This window comes from Loxodonta africana, chromosome 21 (genome assembly GCF_030014295.1).
Source record: "Loxodonta africana isolate mLoxAfr1 chromosome 21, mLoxAfr1.hap2, whole genome shotgun sequence".
NCBI classification, from domain to species: domain Eukaryota; kingdom Metazoa; phylum Chordata; class Mammalia; order Proboscidea; family Elephantidae; genus Loxodonta; species Loxodonta africana.
Window position 1 is genome coordinate 23476936 of NC_087362.1, and position 21005 is coordinate 23497940.

The following is a 21005-nucleotide window of genomic DNA, read 5'->3' on the forward strand; positions in this document are numbered from 1 at the left end:
GGCAAGGCAAAACACACACAAACTAGTAGCTAAATGATTCCAAGATGTTTCAGTCAGGTCGACCCATTTAAGATATCCAGAGTTGTCCTTGAGATCCAGTCCAAGAACCCTTGTTCAAAACCTGGACAAGTAACCCATGCCCCCAAAACCTGGGACAAGTAAACTCTTGCCCTCAAACCAGGGAAAAATAAACCCTTCCGTCCAAACTTCAGCAAGTATTTTCTGAGCCCTCTCCCAAGATCAAACCTAACATCTTTTATTGAACTCACCTTGATATCCCTTGAAACCGGTCCAGGTAATGTATTCAGATAACACAAATGATAACACTCCCTACAAACCCTGAGCACCACACAAAAACTCCCAAAAGTGGAAAGAAAAGGACAGGGCAGATGGAAATCCAGTTTCCCAAACAGACAACGTGAAAGGGTAACTTGCCAAGGAAAAGATATTCCTAACTGTTCAGTTATAAACTTAGAGAGTTCAACACAAAAGGGGTAGAACTTGAACCCAGGAGATTTATACCAAGTTCCCAAGCCATGATGAGGAAACAGTTGGATGCATATGTGGCCCATGTCTGGAATCAATTATTATGCCTCATTCACAAGGTAGAGCACTTGGTGACTTTTTTCTGGGTCCAACTTCTGACTTTACTCTGTAAAAAAATAATCAAAACTCACCAAAATTTGAACATAAGGTTTATTCTGAGAAAGTACTTTATAAGCATATAAGCAGGACATTTTGATTCTAGGAAAAGAAAATGACTCAAATAAATTAGGCACAATGGGGCTTATAAGAAGACGAGGAGGGAGAAACATAGATCAGCCACTGGTTAATCTTAACATGGTTGATTGAACATTGCCTTCTGCATTCACTGAGGATGAGAAGGTACCAATTTATTTCTGGCCTGGCTGCTAATAATCTGGCCCTCCACACATCCGCAGCCACGAAGCCCTTTGAGATCTAAATTAGGAGGTAATAATTGTGTGGACTATTTTTTTCTAACAGGATAAAACAGATTTACATTGCTGCAGAAGATTTTCTGGCAGGGTTTTATGGTTAATATTTGATTGCACAGATAAGAAAAACTTTGAAATCAAAGTTAGATGTCTCTTATTAAGTTTCCTATTCAACGTTAGTAAAGACTCCAGATTCCACCCTAAATGTCATTTGGTGACCACGCTGAACCCCGGTACCTCCTGCTCCAGCCTTTGCAGACTCCTTCAGTCTTTTTCTCTCACCTCCCTCTCACCCAAACTGAGGGAGCAATAGATTGAGGAAAGTGCACAGGTTTTAGAATGAGCCACTGCAGAGTCAAGATTGAAGACTCCATCGTGAAGAATTCTAGGAGCCCACGGAAGGTTACTACAGCTCCCAGACTGGCAGGGAAACCGGAAACGATGGAAATAATCCCATCAGCTGCAGTCATCTAACTGTGATCATTTATCAAAAACCTAATTACACTGTCTGGCACATTTTGTTCCTGAACAACTAGCATATCCTAGGCCAATAAATGAGACATTTCAAAATGGATTTGTGATTTTTACCCTGGCTTTTTCATTGTTTTTAATCTGCCAATTATTGTCGCTTCAAGTATCAGTCACTGTTGGAGCTCAGTATGAAGCTACTTCTGATTCTTAATATTCCGTTTTTCTCATACACAAGTTTTAATTCCAGGTTGAACGCTGGAGCATTAACACACACACACACACACACACACACATACACACACAAACAGTGAAAGTATTTGGGCAGAGTTCAAATATATATTTCATTTTTGAATGAGGAAGACCATTTGCATACATTGCCTTACTCTTCAAAGCCACATACTGACAATGAAAATACGAATATAAATGGAAGTGCCAAAATATTTCAAACATTATACTGCAAAGGATTCTGTAACAGATTGTGGTTTATCACCTATACTGTTTCTATAGAGATTAACCATCAGAGATAAGGGAACCAATCATGAATGACTCAAAAGCATTAATGGACGCAAAGACAGAAAGTACTGCCCAATAAATATTTGAAACACTATTGAAAAACACCACAAATATGGAGGTTGCAAGTGTGAGGTTGTCATGAACAGATTTTTAAAAATTGAGCATATCCCTTGCTGGGGGATTAGAGATGTGGTGGCCCATCTGCACTCTTCTTGGTTTGAAGGAGACCTGGGATAACATTTTGGAAGCAATCAAGCAATAATTTTCCATACTTAAATTGGATTTTGTCATTATACCAGTACTTCCACTCAGAATAAATTCTGTGTCTTATGAATACTACTAGAAATCATCCGAATCCCCATTCTGATTTCCAAAATTTGAAACAAAGTGAAAGCCTACATTCAGGTGTACAGTTGGATAAATTATGATATATGTGTACAATGGGCTGTCATGCAGCTGTTTAAGAGGTAATGTAGCAATAAATGTACTGGTTGATTGATAAATATATTTATTCCAAAATAAATTCTATGGGAAAAAAATAATATAATGGCTCAAACATCATTAGAGAGAACTTCCATGAACAGTTTGTAGAAAACTCAGCACTTTCTGTCACTCTCTATGCCCTAGTACAACTTAATCTTTTTTGTTTGTTTACATCATTCATTACCTTTTAATAAATACTTAGTGCCTTGCACTAAGTACTCGAGAAATATTTGTTTTTAACATAAATATGTTAATAGTGAGTGTACAGTATAAAATTAGAAATGTTTAAAAATAAAATATCATGGATTTGAGATGACACACGGAGCATTTCTTCCTTTGTTTAATTTATATTGTTTTTAGTTCAGCCTTATGCGTTATTATTTTTATTAAAAGGGAGGTATTGCCACTTTTGGAAAATATTTTTTATGATGAAAAAATGACACATCATATGTTACTAATTGCAGGCAATAGCAGTTTAAAGGAAAGGAGACAATTTGTGTGAAATAATTTCTCAAAACCTCAAACAAGAATGCCTGTTGTTGCTATTGTTAGGTGCTGTTTTGTTGGTTATGACTCTATGTACCACAGAATGAAACTCTGCCCCATCCAGCGCCATCCTTACAATCGGTGTTATGCTCGAGCCCATTGTTGCAGCCACTGTGTCAATTCATCTCATTGAGGGTCTTCCTCTTTTCTGCTGATGCTGCACTTTACCAAGCATGATGTCCTTCTCCAGGGGCTGATTCCTCCTGCCGACATGTCCAAATTATGTAAGACACAGTCTCCCCATCCTTGCTTCTAAGGAGCATTCTGGTTGTACATCGTCCAAGACAGATTTGTTTGTTCTTTTGGCATTCCATTGTATATCCAATATTCTTCACCAGCACCACAATTCAAAGGCATCAATTCTTCTTCGGTCTTCCCTATTCATTATCCAGCTTCCACATGCATATGATGTGATTGAAAATACCATGGCTTGGATCGGTAACACCTTAGTGTTCAAGGAGATTGAATGATAGAATTTTGCAAGACCAATGACTTCTTCATTGCAAATACCTTCTTTCACCAACATAAACAGTGACTATACACATGGACCTGGCCAGATGGAATACACAGGAATGAAATCGACTACATCTGTGGAAAGAGACAATGGAAAAGCTCAATATCATCAGTCGGTACAAGGCCAGGGGCCGGCTGTGGAACAGACCATCAACTGCTCATATACAAGTTCAAGTCAAAACTGAAGAAAATCAGACCAAGTCCACGAGAGCGAAAATACAATGTTGAGTATATCCCACCTGAATTTAGAGACCATTTCAAGAATAGATTTGGCACGTTGAATGCTAATGACTGAAAACCGGACAAGGAATGACATCAAGGTCATCATACATGAAGAAAGCAAGAAGTCATTGAAAAGACAGAAAAGAAAAGAATGCCTAGAGATACCCAAATGCCTGAAAGTATAATATTGGCAATGTAAATCATGTTTACATCTAGGTGATGGGATTAAGTGTGTTATGCCCCCTGTTTGGTATTTTTCTGTTTTCCAGTATTTCTCCCTGACTGAGTAACAATAAATTCGGGGAGAATGCTTGGTGGCTGCAACAAGGCATTGGTGCCTGTTGTAGGCTCTCTAGTAAGTTTCTCCTTAGTACAAAACCCAGTGCCGTCGAGTCGATTCTGACTCAGAGTCCTTGAAATAGCAAACACTGGAGTAAAACAAACAAAACCAGTAAAGCCTATGTTATGAATTGAATTGCATCCCCCAAAAAACATGTGTATCAACTTGGTTAGTATTCTGTGGTGGTCCTCCATTTTGTGATTGTAATTTTATGTGAAAAGGATTAGGATGGGATTGTAACACGTTTACTAGGTGGCATCCCTGACCCAATGTAAAGGGGGTTTCCCTGGGGTGTGGCCTGTACCACCTTTTATCTCTCAAGATATAAATGGAAAGGGAAGCAAGCAGAGAGTTGGGGCCTGATACCAGCAAAGAATAAGCGTCAGGAAGCAGAGCATGTCCTTTGGACTTGAGGTTCCTGAGCCGAAATACTCCCAGACAAAGGGAAGACACTTGACAATGACCTTCCCCCAGAGCCGACAGGGAAAGAAAGCCTTCCCCTGGAGCTGGAGTCCTGAATTCAGACATTTAGCCTACTGGACTGTGAAAGAACAAACTTCTCTTTGTTAAAAGGAAAAGGCTCACACAGTTTTAGAGGTTGAACATTCTAAGTCCACAGGTCAGGCTGGAGGCTTTTCCTGATTCACATAGCCAGGGGCTGGCTGCGGAAAAGACCATCGGTTGCTCCAAGACAAGCTCATGTGGAAGAAGAAAATTAGAGCAAGTCCACAAGAAGCAAAGTACGACTTTGAGTGTATCTCACCTGAATTTTGGGACTATCTCAAGAACATATTTGACACAGAAGACCAGAGGAGTGGTGAGTCACATCAAGGACATTGTGCATGAAGAAAGCAAAGGTCATTTAAAAAAATACAAAAAGAATAGACAAAAATGGATGTTAAAAGAGACTCTGAAACTTGCTCTGGAACTTAGAGTGACTAAATTGAGTATAAAAATGATGAAGTAAAAGAGTTGAACACAAAATTTCAAAGGGGAGCTTGAGAAGCAAAGTAAAATATTACCGTGAAATGTAAGACCTGGAGGTATAAAATAAAAAGAGAAGAACACACTGAAAGTTAATCAAGCTGAAATAACTTAAAAAAAAAAATCAAGCCCTGAGTTGCAATATTTAAGAATTCTCTGGGAAAAATATTGAATCACCCTGGAAGCCTCAAAAAAAGATGGAATGAATACACAGAGTCACCATACCAAAAAGAATTGGTGGATGTGCAGCCACTTCAGGAGATAGCATAAGATCAACACCTGATGGTCCCGAAGAAAGAATTCCAAGCAACACTGAAGGAACTGCCAAAAAACAGGGTTCCAAGATTTGACAGAATACCAACTGAGATATTTCAACAAACAGTGCCGGAGGCGCTCACTCGTGTATACCAAGAAATTAGGAAGACAGTAATCTGGCCAACTGACTGAAAGACATCCATATTTGTGCCCATTTCAAAGAAAGGTGATCCAACAGAATGCAGAAATTATTGAACAATATGATTAATATCACACATACTTTGGACATGTTTCCAGAACCTGGAGAAGGACCTCCTTCTCCGTAAAGTAGAGGGTCAAGACCCTCAACGAAATGGGCTGACAAAGTGGCTGCAACAATGTGCTCAAGCATAACAATGATTGTGATGATGGCATAGGACTGGGCAGTGTTTCATTTTGTTGTACATCGGGTCGCTATGTTTTGGAACTGACTCTCCAGCACCTAACAACTACAACAACATACCCATGACAGCCTATATGTGCATTATTTACAATTTCATGTAGTAAAGTGTTTTACTTTTCATATCTCTTTAGTATTTTGCACATTGCTATAATTTGAGGAAAGTGACCAGGAGAGTTTTGGAGAACCCATTTCATTGATGTAAGAGTAACTCCTCTATTGATCAGGATAGCTGTGGTGAGCTGTGGTAATCTCCATTGTTTAGCAAGAAAATACCTCTTTTTTTTCATACATAGTATAATGTGAATCATCAGGGCTTTCCTCCCTTTAGTGGCCCAGGAATCTAAAGCCTTCACTCATCACAGGGTCACAACAAGTAGCAAAAGGAGAGCACAGAGCTAGCACACTATGCTGAAGGATGGGACACACATTAGTTCTCATATTCCATTATCTAAACCTAATTGGAAGGCCCTACTTATGTACAAGCGGGCTGGAAAAAGTAGAAGTAACACTAGGTGAAAAACTACTGTTTGCTCCAATTCTTGAATACAATCAGAAATTAGTGAAATTTATATTATACCGAGTGCTAGAATGATGACTATCAAATTAGAATGTATAAATAAATTAACATCGAAATTGGTAATAATCTTAACTGAATTCTGATAGCACTTGTCTTAGTCATCTAGTGCTGCCATAACAGAAATACCCCAAGTGGATAGCTTTAACAAAGAGAAATTAATTTTCTCGCGGTCTAGTAGGTTACAAGTCCAAATTCAGGTCGTCAGCTCCAGGGTAAGGCTTTCTTTTTCTGTAGGCTCTGGAGGAAGGCTTCCTCTGGTCGAGGAGCTTCTCAGGTGGAGGGACCCCGTGTCCAAAGGACACACTCTGCTCCTGGTGCTGCTTTCTTGGTGGTATGAGGTCCCCCTGTCTCTCTGCTTGCTTCTATCTTTTATATCTCAAGAGACTGCTTCAAGACACAATTCAATCCTGTAGCTTGAGTCCTGCCTCACTAACACAACTGCCACCCATCCTCCCTCATTAACATCAGAGAGGCAGGATTTACAACATACTGGAAAATCACACAATACCGGGAATCATGGCCCAGCCCAATTGATACACATATTTGGGGGGGGCATAATTCAACCCATGACAGCAGTTGTGCAATAACTTCACTAACATATAGCAGATACTTCTATATGTCTTAAAACATTCTTGGAGAAATACTAAATGTTATTATAATGAAATATTTCATGATTCATCAGGAAAAGAATTACTGAATGTGGCAAGTTTAAATCCTATGGAATGGATCAAAAAGAATCCCTTATTAATTGAGAAAGACTTCTGTGGAAAAGGAGCCTAGAAACTAATAAGTAGAATAACATGGTGAAGGCCAGTGGTGGGGTTAAGGCATGGTTCGACCCATATAAAACACACAGACGCCCGCAGTAATTTCTCACTTTGCATGGTTCCCATATACACAAAGTTCAGCTACCATGGTTCGTGTCTTAGTTATCTTGTGCTCCTATAACTGAAATACAGTGGATATCATTAACAAAGAGAAATTTATTCTGTCTGTCTAAGAGGCTAAAAGTCCAATTTCCAGGTGTCAGCTCCAGGGGAAGGCTTTCTCTGTCGACTGTGGGGGGGAGGTCCTTGTCATCAATCTTCCCCTGGTCTAGGAGCTTCTCAGCGCAGTCATTCTGGGTCCAAAGGATGCACTCCCCTCTTGGTTCCTCATTCCTGGTTGTAGGAGGTCCCCCTGTCTCTCGGCTGGTTTCTCTTGTTTATTTCTCAAAAGAGATTGAATCAAGATACAACCTAATCTTGTAGATGGAGTTCTGCCTCATTAACATAATTGCCTATAATCCTACCTCATTAACATCGTAGAGGTAGGATTTACAACACATAGGAAAATCACATCAGATGACAAAACGGTGGACAGCCACACAATATGGGGGATAGTGGCCTGGCCAATTTGACACACATTTTGTGGGGGACACAATTCAATGTTTAACAGTCAGTTAAATGACAAAAGTCCACCATCAACACGGTTCAAATTTTGTCATCATGGTATATTAATGGTAGATAGTTGCATAAAGGGTATACTTTACAGGCCCACATGAGACGTCTCTAGCCACGGAAGATTACTCCCAGGTCTTGAAATCTAATGGAATTTGTCTTGCTGAATTTAAAATTTACTTGGTTTTTGGGGGACCTTGGGAGTTCATTGTGTATTTTCATTATTAGCGCACCCAAGGCAAATCTTTTGATTGTTAGTTTACCCCTTCTTCCTTAGTCTTTCCTCTCATTCTCTCCCCAAAGATGCCCACACTAATGTACTTCATAAAGTAAGATACATGGACCCTTCCAGGTGCTAGGGCCTTTGACGTGAGATGCACACTCCCTTTCTTCATGGACTCAGAGTCTCCTATAAGATAACTAGTAAAACCATATATGGTTTGTTTCTGCCTCACATGGGTGGCAGATTCAGGTGAGAGTATAAGAAACAGCCCTTACATTTTCCAGAAAATATAACTCTGACTTGTGTTCTGTCACACCTTTTGAAGTTTATAAGGTAGGATACCTGAGGGATAGTGATGAGGGAAATTTCTGTGAATCTTCACAGGTTCCCACAGCCTGAAATCAGGGGTAGGACTGCCTCTAACCTTCAGAAAAAAAGAAAAAGAAAAAAGAAATCCCCCTAGGGAGCCCCACTGCAGAGCTCTGCATTGCCTCCCTGTGTGGGAGACAGAATATCTGGTGGCTGTGATTTGCTTTTGAGTTCTAGAGTGGGACTTACCAGGGTTGTAACTCACACTCCCTCTCTTAACTTCTCTGGTCCACAATTTTCTCATTTATAAATTGGGAACCATAATCACTGACGGAATTGAGTGAGATGAAGCGTGTAGCTTCTTTAGTCTTGTGGGAGGCATACATTCATCTCATTATATTCACAGGACAACCCTCTCCAGCACCCTCCATTCCCAGTGAAGCTTTACTCCCTGCCTCTCGTTGGGGGTCCACCATGGGAACACACTATTACTGTATGCATGGAGTTCCTTAGATTCCCCATAATTTAGGGTAGCTCCATTTACCCACCACTCCTCAAAGATCTGTGACCTTGCATACCACAGGAATCTGTGAGATGGACAGGCTGAGTATGGTGTGGGTCGTGATGAATAAAGGTGCTGGACCTTAGAGTGGCAGCAAGTGGCAAAGTAAGGACCTGGTTAACTGAGGACCTACCATTTGACTCTGCTAAGCTTCCTATCTGCAGATAGACTGTGGGCCTGACTTCCTCATATGGGCCCCTTGATGCTGTAACAGCAATACCACAACTGGATGGCTTTCAAGAACAAATGTTTATTTATTTTCTCACAGTTCTGAAGACTAAAGTAAAAATGAGGGTCTAAGCTACATGAACTCCTTCTTTGTAGGTAGGCCCAGTTGCTGTATGTTTCTGTGTATACATTAGGAGTCCATGTGGAGGCCTCTGTGTCTACATTGCTCTTCATGTAACTCATGCTAATTAGGTTTAGGATCCCCCTACACTGGTATGACTGTAACTGATTGATAACATTATGTTAGATTGAATTCTGAGAGGTGATTACACTACATTATCAAAGTAATTAGATTAGACTAGATTACAACCACAGTATAGGTGTTACTCCAACACATAATTGGGAGGAACACAATTGAACCCATAAAAGCCATTTAATGTGTCAAACTACAAGGACTTTAATCAGTCCTTGAAATTTATCCATCTGAATTTCCACAAATTAATATTTAAAAGGATAATCTGTTCTACAAACAGCTGGTAGACTAGAACAAAAAATTTAGTCTAAAAAAGATATAAGTGCATTTTAAAAAATGAATTATGAATTTGATCTCACATAATTAGCAATTTGTTTAAAATAAATTATAATGTTTCAAAGACTTTCTGAGTATATATACCGCTACTCATAGAAAGTGAAATTCAGCTGGGATTTAAAGAAAGATAGGGAATAAGTAAGAAATTAAACAATGTGTATTTTTTTTTTATTTTTTTTTTTTATGGTGGATGAGAACTGTCATGGGATGAAGGTGCCTGTGCAAAGGTCCAGAGGCAGGAGAATCCAGTGTGCTGAGTTAGAGGCAGAGGACAGGACAGTGTACACTGAGCCAGAATAGGTGGCAACCAGACAGTGTAGGGGCTTTTGACACGTGGTAGTTTTTGCTTCTTTCAAAGAGCTAAGGAAACTGCTCAATTCTTTTAAGTAGCCTGGTTATGTTGCAATAAAAAAAAAAGAAGGTATAGGGAATGATAAGGGGTGAGGTAAAACTAATGGGAATAAGTCACCTAAGAAGCTGTGCAGTTTAGTCCTGTGGAGGTGGCCATGGTCGTAACTGGTTCTAAGATAGGGCCTGAAATGTGCAAGAGGATAAAGGTGAGGGTGGAGCATTGGAAAAGTGGGGGCAATTATAATGGCTGCTGACCAATCCACGAAGACACAACGTGAACTAGAGTCAGCAGATAATCAGAGGCGTCCTCAGTCCTGGCAGTTCTGTTTCCTGGCCCTGGTGCTTGTTGCTTCATGCTGGCATATCCCGGTGTTCTTTTCCTCCTAAGGGTTCCTTCTCCAGCAGTTCCTTCATTTTTAGGAGGCTTTGGGTCAGAGAACCTAAACATCCAACAGTTGCAAAACTGTGTCCTTGGCTTGACATGTTTTATAATTTCTCATTCTACATGTCAGGCATGTCCATGGTTGGCTTGCCTTCTAGGTCTGTCCAAGTGGCCACTCTATGGAAAGTGGTGGAGCCATGGTGGCGAAGTGGTTCAGAGCTAAGGCTGCTAAACAAAATGTCAGCAGCTGGAATTCACCAGCCACTCCTTGGAAACACGATGGGGCAGATCTACTCAGTCCTGTAGGGTCGCTATGAGTCCGAATCAACTCCACGGCAATGGGTTTGGCTTGATTTTGGTTTATGAAAAGTAGGAGTGGAAGACTCTTCGATCACTGGAATGTGTTGCAGCTTCTGGTGAGGGTGCAAGTAGTAAGGGATAGACTTAACCCAGATGTGTGCAACTGAAATGTAAAATTCTGCCTTTCCTTGTACTGCATGGTGCTGAAAATTGCATACTGTAACATGAGGGTTAAACTGGTGGGTTCCAGAGGTGAACAAATCAGGGTCAGAATAGGAATAGGACTCATTCAGCCTTTCAGATCTTCAGTTACTTCATCAGCAAAGATGGGATTAAAGGAGGTTGATGGGATAAAACAGAATTACAATGCTGTAAATGAGATCATGCTTATTAGCACTGCGAGGGCCCACCTGACTTGATTGTCTCAGGGGAGATCGGTTTCCACCAAACAAACATTCTCTCCCACACTGCCCAACCCAGCCCTCTCTTCTCATGGGAAAAGCGACCCAACCATGGAGGGCGGAGTGCTAAGAGCTCCACCCTGCAGGTGGTGTATATATTGCCTTGGTCCAACCACTGACCAGCCTTCAGTTACAAGCCTGACTGTGGAGATCAGTCTGGGAGATCCACCACAGCGACCCTCCTCAGCAGCGACCCTCCTCAGTGGCAACCCGCCTCAGCGGCGACGCTCCTCAGCCACGACCCTCCTCAGCCGCGACCCTCCGCAGTGTCTACTGCTCCAGGTAAGCCGGCGATGAGCCTTGTGGTTGCTGGAGGCTGAGACATAGGACAAGCCCTGGATTCTGAGCACCTACTTGGTGCAGAGCTTAGATGGACCCTCGAAAATGAATCCAAACTCGTGTTTGCAATATTTCAAAACAAGTCACATATATGAGGGTTCTTTTTAACCGCTTGCTGAAAATAGATACCCAGATTCCACCCTAATACTATGGAGTCAGAAAAGGGGTGGCTAATAGATATTAGTCAAATGACAATATTAGTCGAATGACAAATGTCCAGATACGGCTGGCCTGAAGTCGAGTATGGAATCACCTCCAGAATGTCTCAGTGAGAGAGGGTTTGGTGTATAGTTGGGGTGAGTGGAGGGATAAGAACCATGAAGCCTGATATCCCTGATGCCTTGATCGTACTTACCCCTCACAAGAGGTCCTTCTGCTTACATAGGGAAGATGCTCAGAGACATTAAGTAGTTTGCCCAGAGTCACTCAGCTCCTAAGGGAGAACCAGGAACCTGGTCCAGTTTTTATTCATTCAACAGCTGGAACTGAGGAGATGCTAGGAGATGCAATCCTGGTGGTGTCAGGGAAGGGACAAGTCCTAAATTCATGGGGTTTACCATTTTAGCGGGGACCTCAGACCTCCAAAATGTGGATGAAATCACAAGAGTCCAAAGCAAAAGTGTATGATGCTGTACTTGCTATACCCAGACATGGTATTAGGGGAGCCCAACATCCAAGGAGGTCAGGGGAAGCTTAGATCTGGAGGAAGTGACTAAGCTTTTGAGAGCTAAAGGCAGGACAGGAGATAACTAAGACATCATCTTGTACAAAGTTGCTGGGGCCTGGGGGAGCTCAGCCTCCTGGAGACAGTGAAGGAAGGAGAGAGCTGCAGAGAGTGTGGTGCTAGGAGAGGTGCTGTTGTGGTTTTAGGTGCTGTAGAATAGGTTCTGGCTCATAGTGGCCATACGTACAACTGAACAAACTGCTGCCCTGTCTGCACCATTCTCACAATCATTGTTATACTGGAGCCCATTGTTGCAGCTACTGTGTCAGTCCATCTTGTTGAGGGCCTTCAACTTTTTTCGCTGACCCTCTACCAAACTTGATGTCCTTATCCAGGGACTGATCCCTCCCGATAATATGTCCAAAGTATGTGAGATGGAATCCTTGCTTCTAAGGGGCATTCTGGTGTACTTTCAAGACAGATTTGTTTGCTCTTTTGGCAGTCTAGGGTATATTTGGTATCTTCTCTACCATAATTCAAAGTATCAATTCTTCAGTCTTCCTTATTCATCACCCAGCTTTCCCATGGATATGACGTGATTGAAAACATCATGGCTTGGGTCAGGTGCACCCTAGTCTCCAAGGTGGCATCTTTATTTTTTAGCACCTTAAAGGGTTCTTTTGCAGCAGATTTTCCCAAAACAATGGGCCTTTTAATTTCTTGACTGCAGCTTCCATGGGTATTGATTATGGATCCAAGTAAAATGAAATCCTTGACAACTTCAATCTTTTTGCTCTTTATCATAATATCATTTACTGATCCAGTTGTGAGGATTTTTATTTTCTCTATGTTGAAGCGTGATCCATACTGAAGGCTGTGGTCTTTGATCTCTGTCAGTATTTCAAGCCCTATTCACTTTCAGCAAGCAAGGTTGTGTCACCTGCATATTGCAGGTGGTTAATGAGTCTTCCTCCAATCCTGATGCCCCATTCTTCTTCATAGAGTCCAGCTTCTCAGATTATTTGCTCAGCATACAGATTGAATAAGTATGGTAAGAGTATACAACCCAGAGGCACAACTTTCCTGATTTTAAACCAAGCAGTAGCCCTTTATTCTGTTCCAATGACTGCCTCTTGATCTTTGTACAGGTTCCTCATGAGCACAATTAAGTGTTCTGCAATTCCCATTCTTCACAATGTTATCCATAATTTGTTATGCTCCACACAGTCGAACTCCTTTACATAGTCAATAAAACACAGGTAAGCATCTTTCTGGTATTCTCTGCTTTCAGTCAAGATCCATCTGACATCAGCAATGATATTCCTGGTTTCAGGTCCTCTTTTGAATACAGCTTGAATTTCTGGCAGTTTCCTGTTGATATACTGCTACAACCTCTTTTGAATAATCTTCAACAAAATACTACTTGCCTGTGGTATTAATGATATTGTTCAATAATTTCTGCATTTGGTGGATCACCTTTCTTGGGACTAGGCATAAATATGGATCTCTTTCATTGGATTGGCCAGGTAGCTGTCTTCCAGATTTCCTGGCATAGACCAGTGAGCATTTCCAGTGCTGCATTCATTTGTTGAAACATCTCAACTGATATTCTGTCCATTCCTGGAGCCTTGTTTTTTGCCAGTGCCTTCAGTGCAGCTTGGACTTCTTCCTTCAGCACCATAGGTTCCTGATCATATGCTACTTCCTGAAATGGTTGGACATTGACCAATTCTTTTCAGTATAGTGGCTCTATGTATTCCTTCCATCTTCTTTTGATGCTTCCTGTGTTGATTAATATTTTCCCCATAGAATCTTTCAGTATTGCATCTCGAGGCTTGAAATTTTTCTTCAGTGCTTTCAGCATGAGAAGTGCCGAGCGTGTTCTTCTCTTTTGGTTTTTTATCTCCAGTTCTGTACAGATGTCTTTATAATACTTTATTCTGTCTTCTCCAGCTGCCCTTTGAAATCTTCCATTCAGTTCTTTTACTTCATCATTTCTTCTTTTTGCTTTAGTTACTCAAAGTTCAAGAGCAAGTTTCAGAGTCTCACCTGACATCCATTTTGGTCTTTTCTTTCTTTCTTGTCCTTTTAATGACCTTGCTTTCTTTGTGTACGATGCCTTTGATGTCATTCCACAGATTGTCTGGTCTTCAGTTATTAGTGTTCAATGTGTCAAATGTGTTCTTGAGATGGCCTCCAAAATCAAGTGGGATATACTCAGGGCTGTGCTTTGGCTGTCGTGGAATTTTTCCAATTTTCTTCAGTTTCAAGTTGGACTTAACAAAGGAGCAATTGATGGTCTGCTCTGCAGTCAGCCCCTGACCTTGTTCTGACTGATGATATTGAACTTCTCTATTATCTCTTTTCACACTTATGGCCAATGTGATTCCTGTATATTCCATCTGGTGAGGTTCACGTGTAGAGTCACCATTTAAGTTGGTGAAGAAAGGTATTTGCAATGAAGAAATCATTGGTCTTGCAAAATTCTGTCATGCAATCTCCAGCATCATTTCTATCACCAGCACCACATTTTCCAACTACAATCTTTCTTTGTTTCCAAGCATCACATTCCAATCACCAGTAATTATCAGTGCATCCTGATTGCACGTTTGAATAATTTCAGACTGCACAAGTTGGTAAAAATCTTCAATTTCTTCATCTTAGACCTTAGTGGTTGGTGTGTAAATTTGAATAATAGTCATCTGAACTGGTCTTCCTTGTAGGCTTATGGATATTATCCTATCACTGACAATGTTGTACTTCAGGACAGATCTTGAAATGTTCTTTTCAGTGATGAATGAGACACCATTCCTTTCAAGCTGTCATTCCCAACCTAACAGCCATATGATTCTCTGATTCCAAATGGCCAATACCAGTCCATTTCCTACTGCCTAGAATATTGATGTTTATGCATTCCATTTCATTTTTGATGATTTCCAGGTTTCCTAGATTCGTACTTTGTACATTCCACGTTCTGATTATTAATAGATGTTTGCAGCTATTTCTTCTCCTTTTCAGTTTTCCCACATCAGCAAATGAAGTTCCTGAAGGCTTGTCTCCATCCATGTACTGAGGTCGACTGTAGTTTGAGGAGGCAGCTCTTTCCAGTCATATTTTGAGTGCAGTCCAACCTGAGGAGCTCATCTTCCAGCAGTGTATCAGACAGTGTTCCACTGCTATTCATGAGGTTTTCAATGGCTAATTCTTTTCAGAAGTAGGCTGCCAGGTCTTTCTTCCTAGTCTGTCTTAGCCTGGAAGCTCTGCTGTATCCTGACGTGTTGGTGTTTGAATACCGGTTGCATAGCTTTGAGTATCACAGCAACATTAAAGCAACAGCATGACAAACTAACACACATGAGGGGGAGCTCTCTACCAGGCATGATGTCCTTCTCCAGTGACTGGTCCCTCCTGATAACAAGTCCAAAGTATGTGAGACAAACTTTCAGCATCCTTGCTCCTAAGGAGCATTCTGGTTGTACCTCTTCCAAGACAGATTTGTTTCTTTCTTTCTCAGTCCAATGTATATTCAATATTCTTCACCAACACTACCATGCAAAGGCATCAATTCTTCTTTGGTCTGCCTTATTCATTATCCAGGTTTCTCATGAATGGAGAAGTGCAGCTGTAGAGAAAATGTTGTGGTCCTTATGAGGACAGGAATCCTGGAACCCTTTTAAATAGGAGAGTTTTTGTGATTACATCCCTGTGAGTGGAGGGCAGGTAGAGGCCAGGGTGGGTGCTGTTGGAGGTGTCTGGATTTGTGTTTCCCAGCTTTACTTCATTTTGAAATCCAGATCTCACATATCTTTCTGTACACCATGTGAGTTTTCCAAGTTGGCTGGGTTCTTTAAGTGAATGTAATTTAATCCAGGATTTGATATTTACAGTTTAAGATATCCAGCAACTGAGGTGCTTAGATGAAAGGGAAGTAAACTTTGGTCTATTATGAATTCATTGCTCTCCGAAATATCTGTCATTTAAGCCAAAAGCAGTCCCATGCCTTTCTTATGTCTTTCACAAGATTGAAATGATTGAAGTTGGGATTTTTATCTTCATTTACATAATTTCCTTGGACTCAAGGATGTTAAATAAATTTCCCTAGGTTCACCAGATAGTAAATACACAAAGGCTGGTGTCTAAGCCAGACAGGAGATCAAGCCCCAAGGGGTAGACCCCTCAGAAAGCCTCTGTACCTGATTTGGGAATAAGTGGATTGTAAGGGTAGAGACAAGAATCAGTGGCATTGAGCACAGCCACAGAGGCAATTTTTTTTTTAAATAAAGGAATGTTTTCTTATCCTTAGGAACAAATAGGCACCATGAGGTCATGACTGGATTCTGCTCAAGAGAAGTGATTAGCTTGGCTTCATATTCTCTGAGCTGCCAAAGGATGGAAGCCTAGTTGCCCAACTAATCTGTGATCCACAGCTGGTTGTGAAGAGAACCCCTACTGACACCAACTTCTGCAACAGAGGACCAGCAACCTCATAGAATTTCATAGCTTTGACACAACCTGAGGAAAAACCATCTCAGTCCAAACCTTCATTCAGAGCCTAATGGAGGTCACAGCAGCCCTAGCAGGAATTCAGGCAGAAGCTAACTGCCCCATCTGTCTGGATTACTTTAGAGACCCCGTTACCATCAAATGTGGGCACAACTTCTGTCGCTCCTGCATCGAGCAGTCCTGGGAGGGTCAACAGGACAGGTTCCCTTGCCCTGTGTGCCGTCACCCATGCCTACAGTGGCACCTCAGGAGCAACACCCAGCTGGGAAATATAGTTGAAATTGTCAAGCTACTCCACATCACCAGGAGCAAGGGGAAGAGGGAGGAAGAGACACGCTTGCATGAGAAGCACAATCAGGTACTGACCCATTTCTGTGAGGAAGACCTGGAGGTGTTGTGTCCCCTGTGCACTCAGCCCCCAGACCACCAGGATCACCTCGTGAGGTCCATAGAGGAGGCTGCCTCTCATCACAGGAAAAGGCTCACGAGTTACATGGAGCTCCTGAAGAAGCAAGTGGCAGACTTTCAAAAACTAGTAACTTCCCAAGAGAGAGAACCATCAGAGCTGAGAAAGAAGGTGGAAAAGCAGAGGAAAAAATTATTCTCTGAATTTGAGCACCTGTACAAGTTTTTAGACCGTGAGCGTGAAGAAGCCCTTTCCAGGTTAGCTCGTGAAGAGAAGCACATTCAACAGAAACTAAATGCGAATATAACAGCATTTTCCGAGTCCATTTCCACACTCAACAATCTACTAAAGGAGGTGGCAGAGAAGAGTGTGATGTCAGAAGTGAAACTGCTGACAGATATTAAGAGCATCCAGGATCGATGTGAAAGCCTCAACCCCCCAGTCCTCTATTCCTTCCAGCTAACGAAGGAAGGATGCAGCCTTCCTCCACAGTATTCGGCTCTGCAGAAAATCATACAGAAATTTAAGGAAGATGTAACCTTGGATCCTGAAACAGCACATTCAAATCTGATTGTCTCTGAAGATAAAAAGTCTGTCACATTTGTGAAGAAAACACAGAGACTTCCTCCTAATCCAAAGAGATTCAAGTTTGACCCAGTTGTCCTGGGTTGTGAAGAGTTCAGTTCTGGTAGACATTACTGGGAGGTGGAAGTGGGTGAGAAGCGTAAATGGTCTGTGGGGCTTTGTAAAGACTCCCTTTCCAGGAAGGTGAAGAGGCCCCCGGGAGGGCAGGAGAGATGCTGGGCAATTCAGCTGTGCAATGGTAACTATGTTGCACAAGGCACTTTTCCAGTCACTCTGGTGATAACAGAAAAACCCAGAGGGATTGGCATTTATCTGGACTATGAACTGGGTGAGATTTCGCTTTACAGTTTGAATGACAGATCTCATATCCATTCTTTCACTGATAGATTTTCTGAAATCCTGAAGACTTATTTCTGTATTGGACGTGATTCTCCACCTCTCACAATCTGTGCTGTCAGAGATTATGAATGATAAACTCTGGGAGGCTGTCACATTGCTTAATTTTATTCCTGCAATTTATGGTAGAATATCATAACTATCAGTGAATATAGTACTGAGGATTTTTTCCTTTTTAAATACTCCTATGGTGACATAGTGGTTAAGAGCTACAGCTGCTAACCGAAAGGTCGGCAGTTCGAATCCACCCGGCACTCCTTGGCAAATCTAGGGGGCAGTTTACTCTGTTCTATAGGGTAGCTATGATTTGAAGTTAACTTGATGGTAGTAGTTTGGTTTGGTTGGTTTAATGACTTGAACACATGAAGAAAGTTATTTTTTCTCATGTGATTTCAATAGCAACAGGGATGTTGTGGGGACTAATAGAGATTTTGTGGGAATTAACTGTAAAGTATTTCTGAAATTCTAAGATTGGAGTGTATGGAAATGTAACTTTATATTTCCTGTAAATATATTTTGTTTACATATCTATATGGATGTGTGTGTGTATTTATTTATATTTACAACATGTCACTGTGGATTCGATTCTGACTCCAAATACCAGCAGTGTCACCCATGGTGGACAGATTTCAGTGGAGCTTCTAGACCAAAACAGACTAGGACGAAGGACCTGGCATGGGGTTGCCCCTCATGTGAACTAGCAGAATGGGGGCGCCCAAATTCGAGGGTGTAGACTTGCTCTCCCAGTGAGCCTAGAAGGCTGAGCAGAAGCCTAGGGCTGAGGAGCCTTCATTCAGAAACCCAAGAGTGTGGCTAAGAACAGCTCAGAGTCTGGAGGGCAGGGCTATTGTCTAAATGCTCTCAGAGAACAGGACTATTTTCATGCTTTGAGATCTAATGTAATGTGTTGTGTTAACTTCCTTGGTGCCTGTTATTCCTACTTTCCCTCCAGTTTCTCCCATTTCTAATGGAAATGTCTAGCTTGTGTCTGTTCTGCCATTGTACCTTTGGCAGCAGATAACTTGTATTCTAGATTTCACAGATGAAGATGAAATTTTGGATTTTGGACTTCGAGTTAAGACTTTTGCTATGATATGATGAGATGGACATGCTTTGCATGTTGCAAGAATGTGATTTTTAGGGGCCAAAGGGCAAAATGTCATGGAATGAATTATGTTCCCCCCAAAATTTGTGTATCAACTTGGTTAGGCCATGATGCCCAGTATTCTGTGATGGTCCTCCATTTTGTGATTGTAGTTTTATGTTTAAAAGATAGGGCTGGGATTGTAACACCGTTACCAGGTCACTTCCCTGATCCAATCTAAAGGGAGTTTCCCTGGGGTGTGGCCTGCACCACCTTTTATCTTTGAAGAGATAAAAGGAAAGCAAAGCAAGTAGAGAGTTGGGGACTTGATACCACCAAGAAAGCAGCGCCAGGAGTAGAGCGTGTCCTTTGGACCTGAGGTTCCTGTGCTGAGATACTTCCAAACCAAGGGAAGACTGATGACAAGGACCTTCCCCCAGAGTCGACAGAGAGAGAAAGTCTTCCCCTGGAGCAGGCGCCCTTAATTTGGACTTTTAGCCTACTGGGCTGTGAGAAAATTAACTTCTCTTTGTTAAAGCCATCAACCTGTATTTCTGTTACACCAGTAGTAGATGACTAAGACAGGCTATAAATATATATAGAGAGAGAGAGATTTATATTAAGGAAATGGCTCACACTTTTTTTAATTTTTTTTTCTCACAGTTTAGAGGCTGGAGCTTTCCAAGTCCTTAGGTCAGGCTGGATGCTTTTTATGATTCACATAGCCATAGGGGCTGGCCAACCCAATATCAGCAAGTCAGACTGCTAACTCAAGTCCCACTCACGGGAGGATAAAACAAGAGGAGCACGCTGCAGGATCCAGAGCCAGCTAAAGCCCACAAGTTTTGCCAGGAAGTCCACCTATATTGGATGCAGGCCACATGCCCAAGGAAACTCTCAGCAGATCCCATCATGGAGATGATCACATTTTATCAGATCTCATCATGGAGGTGATCACAACATATTCTGCTGCCAAACTACATCCTATCTGTCAAACCACTGAGAATTGTGGCCTAGCCAAGTTGACACACAACCTTATTCATCACAAATGCAATAAACTATTTTATTTTTAAAATACGTGTAAAAGGTATTTTTAATTAAGCCATTTCTTTATACTTATATAAGCTGTAGTTTACGAATATTCTACTTTTCGTCTTTGTTGAGTTTTTCTATTTGCCCTCATATTTTTCAATATTAAGCATTTCTTTCTTTCCTGTGTGTGTGTGTGTTTATCAGCTGGCAACATTAACATATTTCTGTGAATAATAAGGATTTTGCTTCCTTAAAACCCCTCATATTTACACACAGAAGCATGTACTATCCATAGACATTCACTTACTGTACGCCCCCCCTTTTGAAACACCTTTTTGGATTTCGTGTTCCAATCTGGACAACTTTCCCACTTCCACCTACTAGTAATACTTCTAGAATCCTACTCTAGATCTGTACTGCTGTCACCCTTACACTCACCTCTATTTTAAATAATTACTTTCCTTTGAATTCCTTGTTGCTTTAAACTCAAATCTTCCTGTTTTTCTTCTCATTTAGGGACTGTCTTAATTATATGGTGCTGCTATAACAAAAATAGTACAAGTGGATGGCTTTGACAAACAGAAAATAATCTCACAATTTAGGAGGCTAAAAGTCTAAATTCAGTGTGCCATCTGCAGTAGAAGGCTATCTCTTTGTTGGCTCTGGGGGAAGGTCCTTGTCATCAATCTTTCCCTGGTCTAGGAGCTTCTCAGTGCAGGACCCAGAGTCCAAAGGATGAGCTCTTCCACTCTCACTTTTCACAAACCAAACCAAACCAAACCTATTGACGTAGAAGGGATTCCAACTCATAGCCACCCTATAGGACTGAGTAGAACTGCCCTGTAGTGTTTTCAGTGAGTGACTGGTGAATTCGAACTGCCTACATTTTGGCTAGCAGCTTTAGCTCTGA

The 21005-nt window shown here is 41.4% G+C and overlaps 1 protein-coding gene across 1 annotated transcript; it reads left to right on the forward strand.

The window, feature by feature from the left end:
- The first annotated feature begins 16644 nt into the window (after nt 1-16644).
- On the forward strand, nt 16645-18207 carry LOC100661453 (tripartite motif-containing protein 75-like). The gene has a single exon (XM_064273484.1). The coding sequence runs from the start codon at nt 16645-16647 to the stop codon at nt 18052-18054; it is 1410 nt and encodes a 469-aa protein (XP_064129554.1). The 3' UTR covers nt 18055-18207.
- The last annotated feature ends 2798 nt before the right edge of the window (nt 18208-21005 follow it).

Coding starts and splice junctions, on each gene's coding strand:
- LOC100661453 (XM_064273484.1), top strand. CDS start 16,645: ATGGAGGTCACAGCAGCCCTAGCAGGAATTCAGGCAGAAGCTAACTGC.